This window comes from Hakea prostrata, chromosome 6 (assembly GCF_041222555.1).
Source record: "Hakea prostrata isolate BN-2017 chromosome 6, UWA_Hpros_2, whole genome shotgun sequence".
Taxonomy (NCBI): Eukaryota; Viridiplantae; Streptophyta; class Magnoliopsida; order Proteales; family Proteaceae; genus Hakea; species Hakea prostrata.
The window spans coordinates 35,580,845-35,600,576 of record NC_142605.1 but is presented as its reverse complement, the minus strand read 5'-3'; the positions used below and the strand labels follow the sequence as shown (position 1 = coordinate 35,600,576).

The window sequence follows — 19,732 nt, the reverse complement described above, 5'->3', positions numbered from 1 at the left end:
CATCTCCCCATTAGGCTCCCCTAATGCTTCTCTAGCATACAAGAGGTGTGGGCCCCTCTATATAAGAAATTGATTGGGTGTAGCGAAGATCAAGATAGATATCTCAATTGAGTCTCGACCTCCATTTTGAAATATTGTTTTCACACTTTTGAGTAACGAACGGGTCGATGTTAAAATATTGCAACATAGAAATTGCGCATTAATTGCAGCACTAAAGTCGAACTCCTATAATAAAAAAACGCCTTTGTACTCAAAAAACGAGTCTAGATCCTCTACTTTGCTTATACTTCACTTTCTCTCATATTTCTTTACAACACAATAGGGGATGAGGTCCACAAGAGGGGGTGTTTTCCAATATAAGTCCGAATCACCTCTCCATTCGCCTCCCACAATGCTTCTCCAACATACAAGAGGTGTGGTCCCCACTCCTATTTTATGGTGAAGAAGCTCCAATAATCAAAGGTGAGCACCATTCCCTATTGTGTGGTGGAAAAATGTCGATGATAGAAAGGTGATCCAAACTCGTCCAATATTTTAGGTTCAAAAGTGATGATGGGCTGATGTAGTTTGAAATGGTAGGACCAGTCTGAAGCCCAATAACAATGCAATTTCATATCTTTCGTGCAAGGCCCAGTAGATGATCCCTTAAAAAGAACTACCAAATCTTATGTGGGCCCTTTACCCCCAAAAAAAAAAAATCTTACTGGGCCCAATTTTCTGGCCCATATATTAGGTGGGTGTTGGGCTGGGTTGGGTTGGGTTGGGTTGTCGGTGTGGATTTTATATTAATAATCCATGAAGGTGTTAAACGGTGGAGAAAACCGGGCAGGTCGGTGAGGCTGCCCTGCCCGTATGTTTTGTATTGGTTGTTTGCAATTGCATGTTATAAAGTGTGAAGTCTTCCTCTAAAGTCTGAGTTAACAGTAATTTTAATAACTACTTTAAACATTATCATTTTGTTCTTCTCTTTATTAAAATTAAAGTATTACTTCCCTGTTGTCTATGAAGAAGGGCCTTTATTCAACAACTTTCGTTTACTTTGACAATTTTCAAGTGGGACCCTCTCTCTCTCTCAACTAATTTTGAATATTAATTAAAGAATATAAAAATAAATAAATAAATATTTTATATTAACTTAGCCTAGTTAGACACTTAAGAGTCTTAGACCAGTTCAATTATCAACCTTAATTAATTATTTATATATATATTTACTATTTTTGGGTTTTCCCAAGAATTTAATATAATTGAGTTCTCAACAAAGACATTTCTTAGTGCTAGGAATTCTATTAAAAAAAATGTTCCTTTTTAACCTATCATATCTTGTTGGTTTGGCTTCTTCCATTTGTCATCACTTAATGATAGTGAATTTCTATAAATTTATATTTGCACGTGATTCGTAAGGATTAATATGTTTGTCAGATTTGAATCTCACTCTTTCGTTCCACATTGACAAAATTAACATGTAAATAAATAAATCTCTAAGCTGTTATCATGGTTGGTGAAGTTTAATGTTTCACTATTAAAAAAATATTAAATAAATGAAACATTAAAAGAAATATTAAATAAATTCCTTATAGGTGTCATCATGGTTGGTGAACTCTAATGTTTCACTATTTATTATAATGATTAGCCCATAGGACAATGAGAGTTCTCAATAAATTTTCATACCCCATTTATTGACACATTGAGAATGACAAATTGTTCAAATTTTGATTCAAAATTCTAATAAAATCAAGAAATTCAATAATATCTTGGGTGATTATTTTACTCTTTAAAATGATTAAAAGGAAAGTAGGTAATGGTAGAAGTAGAACGACCAATTTATGGTTTGACCCTTGGGTGTTTCCTGACGTTGTTCCTTCTATCAATCGTAAGGGCATTTCTACGACGATGCGGATGATCTCTGTGGCTGAAGCAGTTAATCGTCTTGATTCTCTCTCCCATCCTTGGTCCCAATTAGGGATCAAGAAAGGTCTTTTCTGGCATCTGTCCCTATTAATCAAGAGGCTGATACTTGGGTGGTTACTCACTCTCAAAATAACAAGTTGTCCACTAAACATGCATGTCACTTTTTGCTTGGTGAAAGAAATGTTGGTGCAAGCCATAGGTTGTCTGAATGGTGGAAATTCTTTTGGAAAATCCCTTTACATCTTAAATTAAAAAAAAAAATTTGGCATGTGTTTCATGCAGGTTCTGGCCAAGTGGACCATGGCTAATCCTATGTGTGTACACACTTTGTGATAGCCATGGCTAAGCCGTTTGGCATCTCTTTGTTGGATGCCAATGGACGCGGAGGATTTGGGCCTCGGGACCACTAGGTCTTCGATTGGAAAATCTTGCCCTAACCGATATGCTTGACTTTTGTGCTTTGCTGTTTTTCCAAAATATGTTGGATAAAGTTACCCTATCATGGTTTTTCTCTGTATTTATTATTAATTGTTATGGTATATGGCTTACTCGTAATGAGACTATTGCCAATAAAACTCATCTGCATCCCAGTCAAGTTGTAGGATTTTTAAACAAATGGATTAAGGAACATAGTCTCAAACCACCAGAGAGTAGCTCTAGGGATATTTCTCAGCTAATCCCTTATCCCGATGTTTGTTCTTGCACTGCCTTCCATAAAACTGAAATTGTAAATGATAATCTCCTCATATGTGTAGGATGTACGCTTGATACAAGTGAATGGACAGGATGTTGTTGGGCCATCGTTGTACACGGCTGCTTGCAGCACTGTGAAGCTGGAAGATTCCGATCAAACAACCATCTTTAACTGGTTATTCAATGTCTTATCAAAGGATCTTGTTACGCAGCATCATTCGGTATCTGCATTACAAAAATATAGACAACAATTAAGGAGCTACCACAATACATTCCTAAAGCCCGAATAGCATGGCCAATTGAGGTTACAGAGGATCTTTTTTCCTTAGCCAAGGCGACTACTAGTGTCCGGATCGAATCAGTTCAAATACCGAAAGTCCAAGCTTTGGATCTGTACCCTTGCACAAAATACCATAGATAAGTCGATTTCAAACACATGGGAGGCAGTAACTGCCATTTGTAATATCACTTTGTTTCTACCAAAAACAACCAAAAAAAAAAAAAAACCAATAATAATATTGAGATGAATCTAAAATATAAAATGGATTCTTTTGTAATCTACTTTTCTATTCAAGTTAAGTCGAAAATGTGTTATGTGATGTCTGTATGATCCCTTTATCATAGAAACTAACTCATGTGTTGTTTATATGATATATTGTAAGATGTCATACTTCACTAGGATAAGTGACGCCAAAGGAACCCAAACCTTAACTAATCCAAAGTAAAAGAGCTAATGTGAACTATCAAACACAGACTTTTTAATGTGCTCAATTACAAGCTATAAAGAGGGGAGGGGGGTGAAGGAAAGCATTTAGTATCCAAGATAATTAATTCATCACAACAGAGAGGAAAAGTGTTGAAAGTGTTAGATGGAGATCGATGAGGAAGACTTAAAGAAGCTAGTGAAGCAGTGAAGTTAAGAATAATCTTTCCTATTTTAAAAGTTAATCTTCTTAATTCCTTTATAACATAACAACGTGGCTTAAACACAGCTTAGTAATCTAAACCCAATGATCAATTTTTTAAATTAAACTTATGGCTTGAAACGATCCCTCACTCCCTCCCTTCCTTTCTTTATTACTTTATCATTAGAATCCAATGAAAAAGGGATCTGCTTCACATCACTTATCAGGCTGAGGGTGACAAGAAAGAACAATTGACCCACAGCTCATCTCATTTGCCACATTGAAAATATTTAAATTGATGTATGATACTTAAGGGTGAGAAGGAAAGATTTATCTCATTTAATATTTTATTTAATTGTTTAGTTTGGTACTATATATATATATATTTGTATATAGGTATTTTTGTGTAGGTGAAAACTTTTCTTTTAGTTTTCCTAATTTATTTTATTTTTCTTTAGCTTTTCTTGCAACCCAAAGAAATCTACGTTTATATATATATTTGGATATCAGAAAAATTCAAAACTTATATAATGAATATAATATCTTAAACTTAATAATCTTTAGGGATCCCATTGACCCATCCAAATCCTTGGTTTTGTCCTGACCCATCCAGCAGTCACCCGAATATCACACAATATCTCAATTTTTAATTGAAAATTTGTGTCTGGATCTTTGATTAGGCATGAACCAAAGGTAAACCTTGCCCACATTTTTTTAAAAAATTTCCCTTAAGCTACCATATTGAGAGAATAAACCCACAATAAGTTACCACCAATGCTGGTGAAACATTATGAATTGGTGGCAATTTATTAATTCATCTTATGAAGATTCTGGAAATTTACCTTGTGTACGTACCATTTGGAGTTTAGTTGCTTGGTTAATATGGAAGGCTCGGAATCTTTATAAGTTTGGAGGCATTGATCCACGTTTACATCGGTTTCAAAATTTTATGTGCTTACTGTTAAATGATATGCTTGGTTGCTTTTTAAGGTGTGTGAGTCCGATGGCAGCATCATTGGATGAATATTCTAGCTGGAAGATGCCCGTATGAAATTTGAAGCCCGAATGGAGATTTTATAGCTGCCCGGATGAAATTTGGATCGGCTTCATCGGCTGCTCAATCTAAGTTGGAAGCAACCTATGATGTTCTCCAAATTTCTAGTAGCATTGGAATTAAAGATGTTAATAGTTTTTTCCGGATTGTAGGGCAGCAATTTTGGGTTTGAATGAGGTTTTTACTAGTCTAGACTCGATGTGTCTTAAATTAGTTCAACTTATTAGACATTCTTTTGTTTTGTTTGACACCATTTAGGTGCTTCAAATAGATACATCTGTTAATGGTTTGGCTAATTTGTTAGCTAAGGGCACCCATTGTTTGGGCGTGTCAAAAGTTTGGTGGTTACATCCACCTAGACGTATTACACCTTCTATTGTTGTTCCTTCTGGGAGGATATCCCTAGACTTGTTTCTTTGAAATAAATGAATGTAGTTTTTATATTTGGCAAAAAAAAAAAAAATACAAGTATGCATAGACATCTATGAGAATGAAATTTATTAAACCTAAGTTTAAAATTTTGACATGTGATTAATTTGTAAGATATATAACTAATCCAATTTCACCTGCTGAAAATGATGGACCACTTGGAAAAATTAATCTGAACGCAGTTATGAAACTAACTAGCTATGATTACCTTATTTCATAAGTTTAGAAGATCCCATTCATTACTCCGTCAAATAATCAATTGAATTATGTACGTGGGTTCAATCATTTTCCTTATCACCTTATCGAATTATTTTATGTAGTATGACTGGCAACAGAATACCAAACAAAACCCTAATAATAGCAAATCCTTGTTTACATTTTAATATTCAACAAGTTTGGAGAAAATCTCATGTCAATATATTAGTTGATCTCTTGGTCCCTCATAATAGAGCCCTAACAGAAATTTCATATCATGCATGGGACACATGTTAATTAATGCACCCTTTGATGGGACGAAGTCCTCTCAGGCAAGTCTTCAGGTATATATCCTTCCACACCTTTTCACCTCTCTCTCTCTCTCTCTCTCTCCATTACAGCACCTTGATCAAGACCTTGACCTTTAAAGAGTTGCATAGGTAAGCCATGGCCATGGGGTCGCAGATGATGACAAAATTAGGGTTTTATTTCCACATGCCATAAATTCTCTACCAGTTAACAGCATAAGAAATTAATGGCTGATTTGGGTTTGTATTCACATGTGATATAGACACCCAGATGTGAATGGTCCAAATTGTATAAAATGAACAGTGCCCACTGCTCACCCTTCAAACCGGGCAGGTCGCCTTTAAAAGGGAAAGGAGCTTGGAATTAGGTGTTGGAATGAGGCCAGCAACAGGAGAGGCCTTTCTCTGTCTTAATTTATTTCTCCTTGTCTGTAAAGACTGCAAGAACGCAACAGCAGGTCTCGTCAACACCAACAATTCTTAAAATCAGAATTAGAGATATTGTGTCCTATGGTCTCTCCTTGCTACCTCCTCCACCCTTCCATGTCTTCCACTTAGAGATAAAGAAAGACCTGAAAGATGGATGAGAGATCAGATGATATGGATTTTATTCCTCCAGATCATCAAATCTTCCCTTTGCAACAAAGCGATGAGCCGCTCTTCCAAGCTTCATCTACTTCCAGTCAGCAATATTACATAGACCCACATCAAGATACACTGCCCATGACTCCTTTGCTAGATTATTGCACTGATTTCCCCCTCAAACTTGATATACCTGAAGAACGAAGCCACAAGGCATACATGAATCCCAACTCTCTTGTTGAAACCTCTAATGAGAAAAAGAAGAAGAAGATTGTACACAGAGAAGTGGAGAGGCAAAGGAGGCAGGAAATGGCTAATCTTTATGCATCACTTCGGCAACAACTCCCTCTAGAGTATCTCAAGGTGAGACCTACCCATTAACATACCTTCTTCAATTTCTTTCTTTCTCAAGAATTATGATCTGGGTTTCTTGGGTTCAGTTGTTTAGGGTTGTGCTACTGGTGATGCAATGCATACCCACTAACACTGCTGCTTCAATTTCTTTCTTTCACTGCTTCTTCAATTTCTTTCTTTCTCAAAAATTATGATCTGGGTGTCTTGGGTTCAGTTGTTTAGGATTGTCCTACTGGTGATGCAATGCATGATCTGGGTTTCTTGGGTTCAGTTGTTTAGGATTGTGCTACTGGTGATGCAATCTTGCAGGGAAAGCGTTCGATCTCTGATCACATGAACGAGGCTACCAATTACATAAGAGACCTACAGGAGAAAATCCAACAGCTTAATGAGAAGAGGGATAGGCTCAGCAAGATGAATTCGGCTCCTCCCGATATGACCTCCAACGATTGTCGTATACCAGACTCCGTCTCAGTCCGGCCTTGTTGCAGTGGAGTGGTGGAGGTTTTTATCAACAGCAGCTTGAGAAATGAGGAGTTTCCATTGTCCAAGGTGCTGAGATTGCTGACCAACCAAGGGTTTAGTATAGTTAGCTGTTTCTCTAATACAGTAAATGAAAGGTCACTACACACAATACAGTCCGAGGTACAGCTAACCCAATCAACCGATTCTTCTGAACTCCAGAATTGCAAATTCACAAGTTTAGGGTTTCGTTTTCGTATGAGATTGTAACTTTCTAGTTCTACATTCTATGTACAGGTCAGTGATATGGAATCCATAGATCTATCTGGACTGCAACAGATGTTGACTGATTTTCTTGTATCCGGCTCGAATTAAGAGTCCCATCAAGCTGGTTGGACAACGTTTCTGGAAGATATTAAAGGGTGTTTTTCTTGGTGGAGACTGGGGTTTCACCATTTTCGCCTAGTTCATCAGATTAATCTCTGGATGTCTTCAGTAGTGTTTGATAGTTTATAGTTCTTTTCACCAGAAGTTAGCTAGCTAGCTAGCTGGGTGTTTTTTTCCATGTACCAGGCATCCTTCTTGTACTTACCTTCCTTTTTCTCATTGATATTTGGCTACCTAATGCAAATTTCACATTGAAAACTTTTTCCTTCCCATTGAACATCTGGCTAACAAATGCAAATTCAAATTGAGCCTCTGGATATTCCTTGTTATTGGTTACCATTTCACCTAAAAACCAGAACTACTAGGGAAGGGCAGTGGATACATCAACATGGGTTTTCGGGCTTAATGTTGATCCCATATATGATCAAATGAAAGAAACTTCCATGCTGTGGATTGAAGAAGGTGGCAATACTTTTGGAACATGGTCTATCATCACATGTTTGGTAAGGAAATTCATTTCCCTTTGCTTTTGCTTTCTTTATATCCATAAAATTACAACCTGATCGATCAGCTTTGATGTCTCAGTATGGTTTTATATCTAGCTATCAATTGAGTATTGCATGAACTGATTTGCTTAGGTTCAGCGTATTCTTTTGTGCATATGTAACTGGTAGCTTGATAAAATGTATCTTCCTTCCACTGTTACTTCCCTAAAATTGGAGAATCAGATAGACCTTCAGTGGTCTCTCAAAGCTATTTACTTCTACAGAACTAGAAGAAGAATTTGGCAGTTCTTGAAGATGAGAGCCACAGCTACCTTTTGTTCTAGCCTACCAGTATGAAAGAACATTTAACCCCACTTCCACTTGTCTTTTGTAGATTCAAGGAACTTAACCAGCCACATGATTGTTTTGTTCAATCCATATCTTTCAAAATCTTCTCTACCTAACATACCTCGGAGATCAGTGTTATCTTATTGGTACCCAAACTATGTTCATGCATTTTAAATTCCAGCCACAGCATGGCCCAAATCAAAATTACATTAGTTAAGGATTTCTTTCCCTGGATGTGAGATTGGGTGGTCCACCTGGAGATGACTTTATCCTCAAATTTCTGTTCGCATCAGCAACTATTCATTGCATCTTCTTATACATATCTATACATTTTATTGCTGGTAGAACTCATAGATCTATACATTACTAAAAGCACTTATTTCATTACTAGTTTGATTCTTAGAAATATTACAGTGGTCTCACTAAGATCTCAAAAGCTCCCTCTCACGTCCTTTATCTCCCATGGTCTTGCCCCCTCCCTCCCCCCCCCACCACCAAAAAACAAACTCCTCTCTGTCACTGGTCTTACTTAGCTGTAGGCCTTCCTTTCCCCTCTTTGGACTAACCCTTGCCCCTCCAAATTTATCACTTTTGGCTTGCACATATCCCTTCTAGCACCTTCACTATTGCCTTTTCTTGGAGCATTGCTTGTATCCTTGCCAAACTCTAGTCTTTGGCTCCGCCTTGTCCAGTTTTTATGTCTCATTTCTCGTCATGGCCTTTTATTCCCACACAGGCATTTCTCACCCATTGTCACATCTTTGTACCCCCTTGCTATATTCTTGACTTGACTGGAGTTGAAGATAGCATACATTAAATGATTTTTGGGAATAAAGAAGGGGGGGGGGGGGAATTTGTTGAGACTTCTTATTATGCCACTTTGGTGACAAGAAGTTGTTCTCTTCATAAAATCATGAATGAATCCGAGAATCACGGTGGAGACAAGACCAACTAAACAATTGAAGGTGACTTCCTACCCCATGAGGTTGCTTCTCATTACCTCAAAGAAGTTCCCCTTTTTAAAAAGAAATTAGGTTTTTTCTAGTCGTGGTTTGAGTCTTGTCTTCTTTTGATCCTCTTAATGGATTAGAACTGTCTTCTATAATCTTTTACTTTGATTTCATCATTGGAACCAAGCTTCTGGAGTTGTATGCACTGACAAATTTGGTGCTAGAAGTGGAGCGAATGCATATGAAGAAGCTGTACATAGTTTTGGAGACCTTTGATAAGGATGTTCTCCTGTTCAACTACGCAAGGAACCAACCAAAACACCGGGTCATTCTCAGTACAGCTCTTACAATGTTTAGACCTGATGGGACAATAATTTGATTTGAGTCCTTCCATTGGCCAAAAAACATTGAGAGTCAATAGGGTGAATTGTTTCCAGCAATGAAACCACAAAGCATGACACTAAGTCTGTCTACTTTGGGCATGATTGCAAGCCAGATTATTGACTCAATAGTTATTTAATCGCAAATCATGCTTATTAGTAATCATACACTTTTAATTCAGCTTTGGTGTGCTGCGCCAGGGCCGGTGCAGTAGTGCAACGCATGGGAAACGCCTGATGACCCCAGTAGCAAGCTACCATAGTGGGCGGGAGACCCATACATCAGACTTTAGCGGATAAGAACAGTTTCTCCACTTGACCTTAGCCAAAAGGCTAAAAGTCGTTTGCCGTGGAAAATTTTAGTCTCTCTTCCTTTTTAAGTATAGCTTTCTCTCATTCCGCTCTTCGAGACAACCGATGTGGGATTTAATTTATAGTAATAACAATCACTTGCAATTTCTCTTCCCTTTCCATTTGATGTCCAATTAAGTCGGTTCCAAGTTGCTTCCATTTATGTGTCTAAGGCTCTAAGCTTCCTCATCTGATGTCACGTTCATCTTATAATTCGAAATTTGGGTACTGAGATGCAAGCATCAAAATTAGAAATTATGGAGGAATACCATGAGGGGCTTCTCTTCTTAATAAAGTTTCCATTAATGTAGCCATAGGTGGTCAATCCTTTCTCCAAATCACAGAACTTGAAGATGCATATTGGGAATTTCCAACTGTATAAAGAATCAACTGGGAGACGAGTTGAGATTGAACCCCAATTAAGAAATCTCAGAGATCCTTCCAATCTTGAAGGAACTGGTCTCAGGATTGCTAGAGCTCATGAGCAGGGCAATTTCTTGGTAAGGATAAAATAACAGCAAATCCGGTTTGACCACGATCGGCTCAAGAATTTTGGTCGAGACTAGTTCAAGAGCTGAACCAAGGAGTAACGTAGGCATGAAGGAACCTGACGATTATGGAAAGAAAAGTTCACCCATAAAAATTTGGGATACGCGATCGTGTCTTACATGGAAACTATAACTGACTCAAATGAAAGTAGAAAAACCCTACAATTGGACGGCAATGAAGGAGAACTACAAGCAAATTTAATGATTGAAAATAAGATATAAACCCTATATAAATTGAAGGGTCAAACAAAGCAGAGGTATTTAAATCATTTCCCTTTATTATTGTTATTCAATTAAGCTCTACATCTAGCCAAAGCTCTGTGGTGCTCCATTATTGACTTAACCTTCGGAGGTGGTTTCCCGACCATGGAGTCGGCCCACTTCTAACATTGTTTTGCAGGCACACATTGAGGATTAAACAAATTTTTGACACATCATTTCCTTTGCTATCAAAGGCAACACAAGGGCTTGGAAATTCAAGAGATGATGCAATTTTTATGCTCCACAGCCAGAGATCACCATTTGTGCTATCCAATAGGTGTTAGACTTGACTTCTAAGTCTCCTTGATTCGGTCTTGGTGGAATGTTCCACCTTTGTTTGTCATTGATACTTCTTTGTTATTGATCATGTCCCCTGGTTTATCTGCTTTCAATTAATACAAATTTTACTTTTTGACCAAGAAAAAAAGAAAGAAAAGACTTGACTTACCTTGCTTGTGTCTGATACCTCCATGGCTTTCAGGATGATATTTTGAAAAGGCAAGCATTAATATAAGCCAACCACAATATCTCCATATCATATGTAGTCTGCTTCCTGCACACTGTAGTCGATGAGTCAAGCCTCAGCCAGAACACATTGTAGAGCTGCTGGTAACCTGAAATATTTCTCCCCTGTGTTGGCTGGCATTTTTTTGTGACCCAAAACCAATATAATTCTCTCTTTATTTATCTTCCACCCATCAATCATGTAAAGAAGACCATGTGTATCAGCATCAGCATCAACTATTTCAACTATCCTTGAAATTAACTAAAAGAAATAAGCTAATTAGTATCAACATGGTCAGCGATGGATCTTCATTTTTAACGCTTTGAGACAGTTTTGTAATGAATAGGGCCTTGGTGGGTTTGAACCACCATCCTCTTGAAACATGCTTCAAGCATATGTCACAAGTGCTCTACCAATTTAGCTAAAGACCTATACAGTTCAGAATTACAAGCAACCGTGAGAGCGCAGTTTTCCTCTTTTTGTAGCACACAACTGTCACCTAAGGCAACAAAATCAGGTAAGAAATTTCTTCTAAGTTCAACCAATCCAGAAAATTCCTAATTCCTCTTCATCTGTTGACACTAATATTTAAGCTTTAGTCAAATGTTCGAAGAAAAAACAAATCACAACAGATAATTTAGAATTACTGAACCATATGGATTTCAAAAATTGAATAAATCAAGAAAACGAACCAACCCCACAAAAACCAGCATACCACTTTGTCCTTTTAATTCAATAATCATTTCTTTGCATATTGTTCTAGGGCTTCAATGTCATGTGAAGAATCACAGAAATTAAGAGTTCCTGTAACATTCAACAAGGCAAGTAGTATGGATGCTCGATCTACCTACCAATTTTAAAAGTTAAGCAGATATCTTTTCAGAAGCTGAGCTGCTGTAAGGTCCCAAACCAACCACTGCAGACTTTTTTGTGGTAGGTGATACACTTCATGCATGTTCAAGGATTATCCATTGGTTAAGATAGTTCTTTATGCTGACTTTTTCTATTACTGTATAAAAAGAGATTTTATTTCTGCCCCATCTAACTTATTCTGAAAGCCAGTACAAGCTGAATGATAATTCATTCTCTTTGTTTTCACATTTAGAAGAACGATCATAAATATAGCTTCATGTTTAGAATAGACATTCTGATTTACAAGCCTGAGTGAAAACATGATTTTCGAATACGATATGGTTTTGACTCTAAAAACATGCCAGTGACTATAAATCCCCTTTTTTTCTCTTTCCTTTTTTTATGTGTTTAATAAACCAAAGAAACCTACATAACTTTCACAAGCATCTATCAACTGAAAAGGGAAACTCCATTGCAAAAAGAAACTACCATTAATATCTAAGAAAGCAAGATCTGACAGTTATCACAAAGTAACCTAAAATTAACCATTAGAACATGGAAACCTTCCACGGACTAAGAAATTCTGACTACAAAATTTATAACCTGCCAACACAAGATCAAAATTCTCAAAGTAGAATGATATGTTCCACGACCAAAGATGATTTTAGGCATGTGAAAAGAGGAAACTAGATGGCTTTCTGCCCAAAATGAAAGGCTAAGAAGGGAGCAATGGCAGAAAACAAAGCATGGCTGCAATGTAAAATAGTTAAATAGCATGATGTGCCTCCTAGAAAAATCACATAAAGTAAGAGAGGAAGTCAAAGGCAGTTGACTAACCAAAGACCATTTGGTGCTTGGAATACAAGGATCGCACTGGGAAGAAGTTAAGACCAAGGCATGGTACAGTGCATACCCTGGAAGACTGAAGCTTCACTAATAAATCAGAGAGATCTATAATAGCAGCTCTTGAATGGAAACACAGAGAATTCAATAGCAAGGTCCCATCCTACTCATTGTACTCTCCAGCTAACCAACCAAATTTACTTTCCAATACTCTTTAATTACAAGGTTGCAAAACCCACTGAAGAAATATGGCATCTAAGCAATTCCAACTTCACTAAAGATTAGTTAAACACAATGAATAAACATCAATCAGACACCCAGAATTCCATCATACGCAAGGAACCAAAGATATATATTGTCTAGAATCAGCATTTGGTTTCATACAAATGGACACTGAAATCAAACATTGAAACTTCTTCGCAGATGATAAATAGTTTACAATTATGAACCCTTGAATAACTTGTTTAGGTTTCAGTGATTCAATTCCGTATGTATTTCCAACCGGGAAACAGAATACAAGAACATAAAAACCCGAAAAGTACAAACTAAGATTACCAGATTCAACGTTTGACATCTAGGGCTGCAGTACAATGGATTCTTCTTCGGTAGGCCGCGGACTCTCCTTCAAGCTCGAGAAACGCCTTCGAAGCGTGATTGGAGCGTAACTGAGAAAATCAAGAATGAAACAAGGAAAAACTTTAGAACATAAAATCTTGGTAGCGGCGGCGCGAACGCATTTTATTTGCTCGTGATCTGAATTGGGAATTACGGGACTCTCTTTTCTCTTTTCTGGGTGAAATTCTTGAGCTAGTTAACGAACAAATCATATAAATGTCATTTTAGAGCCAATAATTGGAATACACCGTTCACAGAACAAGACAGGAAAAAGGAACCAGGAGGATATAAATTCTTTCAACAGATCAAGAGATTCATGGGGAATCAACAGCTCAGAATAGCCTAAACAGGGTAGAGAAAATGATTGAGGGAAACATTACAAATCCCACTGGACATCGAAGCTGCCCAACAGATTTCACTAAAGAGATCAAAGAAAAGAAGCGTTGAACTGAAATTGATGTGACCACGGAGCACACACAGGCAGCAGCGGCCACCGCGCGCGCGCGCGCTCACGCACACGCGGCAGCCACAGGGCAATGTCGGACAGTCTCCGCAAGGGGGTAGCCGTTAGGAGAACAACCCTCCCAAGGGTTATCCACCTAGACAGGTAGGCATTCTCAATGACCCACCTATCTCCGCCCATTAAAACTGGGTTTTTTTATTTTTTTGGGTAGAAAGATAGCTTAAATAAGAGGAGACACAAAAACAGGCTCCTTCAACCAATTAGTAGAAAATTAGAAATAGGCTAATCTAACGTTGTCTCAACTCTCAAGCGCTAGGGCTTCATTGGCCAAGGACTAAGCTACAGTATTGGCATCCCTTGGAATGAAAGAAAAGTACATGAAATGGGGCGACAAATATCATAAATAACATTCATCAAATTAGTTGGCGTGGGAAAAAGTGGTTGTAGCATCCCTGCCCATTAAAACTAGTATGTGCAACAAATGTCTACAGTTCTTTTTTTGTCAAAATATTAAAGCTTTCATTCATATTCCAAACATGTAGAATGTGGGGATGAAGGTCATAAAACTTGATTTGGCTTCAGCACTGAGCTGCGAATGGTATAGATTTAAAGTTTTTATTTATTATTTTTATTTAGTGATGTAGTTCAAAAAGTAGAAGAAAAAAAAACATAAAATTCATCCACACCATTCGCAGCTTCGTGCTGCATGCGCAATGAAGCAATTTCCCAATAAACTGTATAATTGAATGGCTTGTGCAGAATGTAGAGGAAGGGGTAGAAGGACATAAGACTATATAAATTAAGGGCTTGTGTAGAATGTGGGGATAAAAAGTCATGAAACTATATAAATGAAGGGCCGGAGACAAAACTGTCTCTAGCTGTATAAATGAAGGGCTCGCAGTTTTCTCTAGCCCTTCATTACATAGTTCTAAGACCTTCTATCCTTATCCTCATCCGTTAAAACTGGTATGTGTAAATGTCTCTAGCCCTTCGTTTATTTATACAGTTTTACAACTTTCTATCCCCCATCCATTAAAACTGGTACGTGTAACAAATGTCTCTAACCCTTCATTCTAACGACCTTCTATCTCCACCCCTTGATGTTAGGAGAGCAACCCTCCCAAGGGTTACCCCCTATCCCCACCCATTAAAATTGGTATGCATAACAAATGTCTCCAACCCTGCATTTTTACAATTTTAAGAACTTAGTCCCTTAAAACTGACATGTGCAACAAACTGGCATATGTAACAAATGTCTCCCGCCCTTCATGTATACAGTTCAACGACCTTCAATCCTCAACCGTTAAATTAAAACTAGGAAGGCCCGGTCCATGGCAAGTAGGACTGTCTGGTCTAATTCCGTTCCTTGGCTTCTTGAAGTTTGTAATCAAGATGTCTTGAGTTTTTCTTGCCCTTTTGCTAATTAAAAGTATGTTTACCAAAAAAAAAAAAAAAAAACTGGTATGTGTAAGAAATATCTTTAGCCCTTCATCATTTCATTTATATAGTTTTACGACCTTAGTTCCTTAAAACTGGTATGTGTAACAAGTGAGGTCTCGATCGATGTGGGATTAAAGCAGATGATATCGGAGTAAAACATAAAATTTTAATGTCTTAGAACCATAGAGGGTTAAAAAATATTTCATCCCAATGAAGAAACATTGATAAAGATAATTTATTCCAAAATCAAAAGAGCGATCGGGTTGCAAAAATAAAGGATTTCTAATCCTCTCGGTATCCTAAATGTATCCTAAATGAAGACAAAGCCAATTTGCTGGAAAAGATATCCTAAATGAAGACAAAGCCAATTTGCTGGAAAAGAGAGGATAGAGGGTCCGTTGATTAACCTACTTGTCTCCGAGGTCTTCTTTATTCTTTTCTTACTATACGCCTTGTTTTTGTTTTGACTCTATCGCACTATGTATCATTTGAAAACCCAACTTGAATATGGTGACAAGAATTGAATATTGATCACGGACTTGATATTCCAACATATCTACACAGTGGAGACACCAGCACCACACATACTACTTTCGGAATCAGATACTCTTTGTTTCTAATGTTCTTGGAATAAGTCGTTTTTAAACAGAATATTAGTAGCAACGTAAGTACCGATTCAAATAGCAGCCAAGGAAATTGAGCTGAGGACCAAAACAACTACGTGAACTCGTGAACTAGCCACGATGGAAAATGTGACCTGAAAATGTGAAAATACCTGGATGCATTAAAAGGAGAACTTGGCCATCGCAATTTGTTATGAAGACAACCAAATTTCCTAAATGAGTATGCCAGCTCCGGCTTTGCAACTTTTGAACTGTAGAAATGGTAGGGGCCGCGCGAACGCGTACCCCCTCTGCCACAAATTATGACGTACACTCTCCCACTTGGGGAGATGTTAGGCGGGCACCCCTCCCAAGTGCAATGGAGGTCACCAACCTAGGCCATGACCCTTCTTGATCAGCCATTGACCCCGTCCAGGTAAGTATGTTGAACCATCATAGCCGTCTCTTATTTATTTGTTTGTTACTATTCATTCTTTCATATGCTGGTCGATGTGGGACTAAAGACCCGCACCGCGTCATGTGAACTCTGGTGCTACTTCTCTTATGTCCATCAAGGTTCTATCAAGTAGAGTTCAAGCAGGTGCGCGAACCATTACAGAGTTCGCTGTTGCTTATGAACTTATGATGCATTCAGCATGGGTATTGTCATGGTGGAGAAGCAGGTCAGAGACTGACTCGCAGTTTAGTTCCCCTTCGTGTTTGTATTAGTTAAATGATGTTGTCAAGCAGGAATGAAGTTGACAACTTCAATGCAGGAGAACAGAACAAGACAATATGAGATCTTAAATATCACACAGTTCATGCCACAATACAGGATCAATGTGTCCTCACAAACCCCCTTCCCCCACAGAAAATACATGCCTCTGTCAATGAATTTTATTTCACGAGGATGTCCTTACTTCTGCACATGATTTGAGTTCCTTGGCATTAAATCTTATGCGTGCCCAAAAGAGCATACATTTTTCATCGATCACCCAGTGGATAAGTTGACAAAATTCCATCCTAAGGTATCTCTTCATCTAATAATCAATGAATTTGTGTACAAAACACTCTGTACCATTATTGTTACGATTTCCTGGGCAGTTTGTCTCCTTTTTTCCCTTTACATAAGCCGGGTTACCCTGGCAGTGATTAGAATTCTGATGCTCTAGCAACAATATTTTGTGCTTCTCTCATCACAGCTTTGCATTTTCCATCAATAAGGAAACCGCTCAACACACAATTGTCAGGGACTATATGCTTGTCCAGCTGTTATGAATCTCGGAAAACTAGCTAATTAACCTAGCAATTCAATAGCTGTAACAGATTTGATCAGTCCTTCGGAAGAAAAAATAGAAGCTTAGCAAAATAATTGATCATTAACTTCTGTTGAGATTAAACAGGGAGTCATCAAGTTCTTTGTTTCCTCTTTTATAATAGCTTTCCATCATGCTGCTCTCCTGAACGAAGAGAATGTCTGTTCCCTTCCCATTTGATGTACGATTAAATTGGTTCCATTCATGTGTCTCAGCTTCCTCCTCTGATGCCAAGTTCAACTCATGGTTCGAATTTGGGTATTGAGATGCACGCATCGAAAAAGTTTCCCTTAAATGTAGCCATGAGTGGTCAATACTCTCAGTAGCACAGAATTTGAAGATACATATTTTAGCTGGAAAATGATTTGGGCTTAAACCCAAAGTCAGAAATCTCACAGATTAACTGGTCTCAGGAGAATTAGAGATGTGACCAGAGCAACTTCCTTTGCGATCGAAAGGCAAGGCTCCACAGCTAGAGATAACCAATTACTGCAATCCAAGCAAAAATTATTAAACTTAGTCTTAGTGGGGTGCGCCAGGCCCGTGCAGCAGTGCAACGCATGGGCGACGCTTGAGGACCCCGGCAGCAAGCTACCGTGGTGGGACCTCCCCCTAAAAAAATTAATTTAATATCATGTGAGTCGATGACCCACGTATCAGATATTAAACTGATAAGAACAGATACTACACTTGATCTTAGCCAAAAGGCCGAGAAAGGTATGCTTAAGACGTGGTCTCTCTTCCGTTTTTATAATAGCGTTCCGTCGTGCCGTTCTTCTAAGCAACCGATGTGGGAATTAATGTAGTTAGAATAATCGCTTGCAATATCTTCTCCCTTTCCATTTGATGTACGATTAACTTGGTTCCAGGTTGCTTCTATTATGTGTCTAAGCTTCCTACTCTGATCCCAAAGTTCATCTTATAATTCCAATTTCGGTATTGAGAAAGACCTGGGAATTCTATTCTCCATCTCTTTGGCACAAGTTAATGTGTGAAAAATATTTAAAACATGACTCCTTTTTCAATGTGGGAGATCAAGCATTCTCTTCTCTCAATTCCAAGGTTTGGTTGCGACTTTGGAATCTGCAAGTAGCTAGCTCCTTGTATTCAGCTGTTCATTTCGAAAATCCTACTAGGTAAGCTATCAACTCCAGATCTTCTTATTAGAAAAGGATGCCTCATTCCAAGTGTTTGCTCTGTTTGTGATCAAGCTCAAGCAACAGTTGATCACAAAAGGAATCACTCAAACCTCAACTTCAGAACTTCTTCAAAGTCTCATCATGAAAAACACTGAAGAAACAACAAATCCTCTAAGAGTTGGTGTCGTGTTCAGTGCAATGTGGCTATTGTGGAAGAATTATACTAGTAGAAAGACTTCTAGTCCAAGACAAATAGCTTATACTAAACAATATTGAAGAGCACATAAGATGACAATGTGAGTATGTGACTACAAGCTTAACCCAAAGACACAATCTCTGTTGCAGCAGAAATCCTGAGCAAATTTGATGGGAACCCCATGCAGTTTCTTGGGTCAAAGTGAATGTCAATGGATCCGCTCTAACTTCTAGTAGTTATGCTCTGGCAGGAATAGAAGGAGTTGCTCGTGATCAACAAGGGAGAATGATGTTCTGCTTCGCCAAAGGGTGTGGCTCTGTTAACTCCCTACTGCTAAAGCTTTAACAGTAAAAAAAAAAAAGGCATTAATATATGCCCGATATCAGAATTTCATGAAGAATATAACTAAAGGAGATAATTCGGAGATAATACAGCTTCTTACATCAATCAAATCAGAGGTCCCTTGGGTTGGATTCATCCATCCAAGACATCAAATTCTTAGGCATGGACTTTGAACAGATAAAGTTCTCTCAGCAAACAATATTGTGGCACACCACCTTGCTTCAAATGGAACCTTGAAGAGGTTGCTCAGTTGGCAAGAGACCAGCAACAATCTAGTTGGTGAGTCAAGCCTCGACAGAACCCATTGTAGAGTTGCTGGTATCTAAAATATTTCTCCCCTCTTGGTTGGTATTTTTGTGAACCAAAACCAATACAATTCCCTCTTCAATCATCCTCTACCCATCAATCATTGTGATCAAACTTTTCTTTTCTTTCCTCCTCAAGATTACCCAAAAGAGATAAGCTAATTAGTAGCAATAAGGTCACAGATGGACTCCATTTTTAACCCATTGAGATAGTTTTTTCCATATTTTCATGTTTATGGTTTCATCTATATGAAAATTGTCACTCGCACTTAATTTTACACTATTATCTTGACTGACTATGCAATGGAGATTGAATATTCAATAGGGCCTCGATGGATTTAAACCACCAACCTCTCGAAACATGCTTGAAGCATGTATTACAAAGACTCTACCAATTGGAGCTAAAGACCTACAGAGTTCAGAAATTTATAAACAACCGTGAGACCTTCATGTTCTCTTTTTATAGTACATAACTGTCACCTAGGGCAACAAAATCAGGATAAGAAATTTTTTT

The 19,732-nt window shown here is 38.0% G+C and overlaps 1 protein-coding gene, 2 non-coding genes and 1 pseudogene across 3 annotated transcripts; 1 reads left to right on the top strand and 3 right to left on the bottom strand.

Moving 5' to 3' along the window:
- Window positions 1-5,942: 5,942 nt before the first annotated feature.
- LOC149013676 (transcription factor bHLH120-like) lies at window positions 5,943-7,541 on the top strand. Its single transcript, XM_089159644.1, has 3 exons — window positions 5,943-6,437; window positions 6,738-7,073; window positions 7,188-7,541. The coding sequence occupies exons 1-3, from the start codon at window positions 6,072-6,074 to the stop codon at window positions 7,263-7,265; spliced, it is 780 nt and encodes a 259-aa protein (XP_089015770.1). The 5' UTR covers window positions 5,943-6,071; the 3' UTR covers window positions 7,266-7,541.
- A 2,086-nt stretch (window positions 7,542-9,627) lies between these two features.
- Window positions 9,628-9,785, bottom strand: LOC149013675 (U2 spliceosomal RNA; annotated as a pseudogene).
- A 6,419-nt stretch (window positions 9,786-16,204) lies between these two features.
- On the bottom strand, window positions 16,205-16,364 carry LOC149013674 (U1 spliceosomal RNA). The gene has a single exon (XR_016174192.1). It is a non-coding gene; the product is annotated as a U1 spliceosomal RNA (small nuclear RNA).
- Window positions 16,365-17,761: 1,397 nt separating this feature from the next.
- On the bottom strand, window positions 17,762-17,957 carry LOC149013673 (U2 spliceosomal RNA). Its single transcript, XR_016174171.1, has one exon. It is a non-coding gene; the product is annotated as a U2 spliceosomal RNA (small nuclear RNA).
- Between the last annotated feature and the right edge of the window lie 1,775 nt (window positions 17,958-19,732).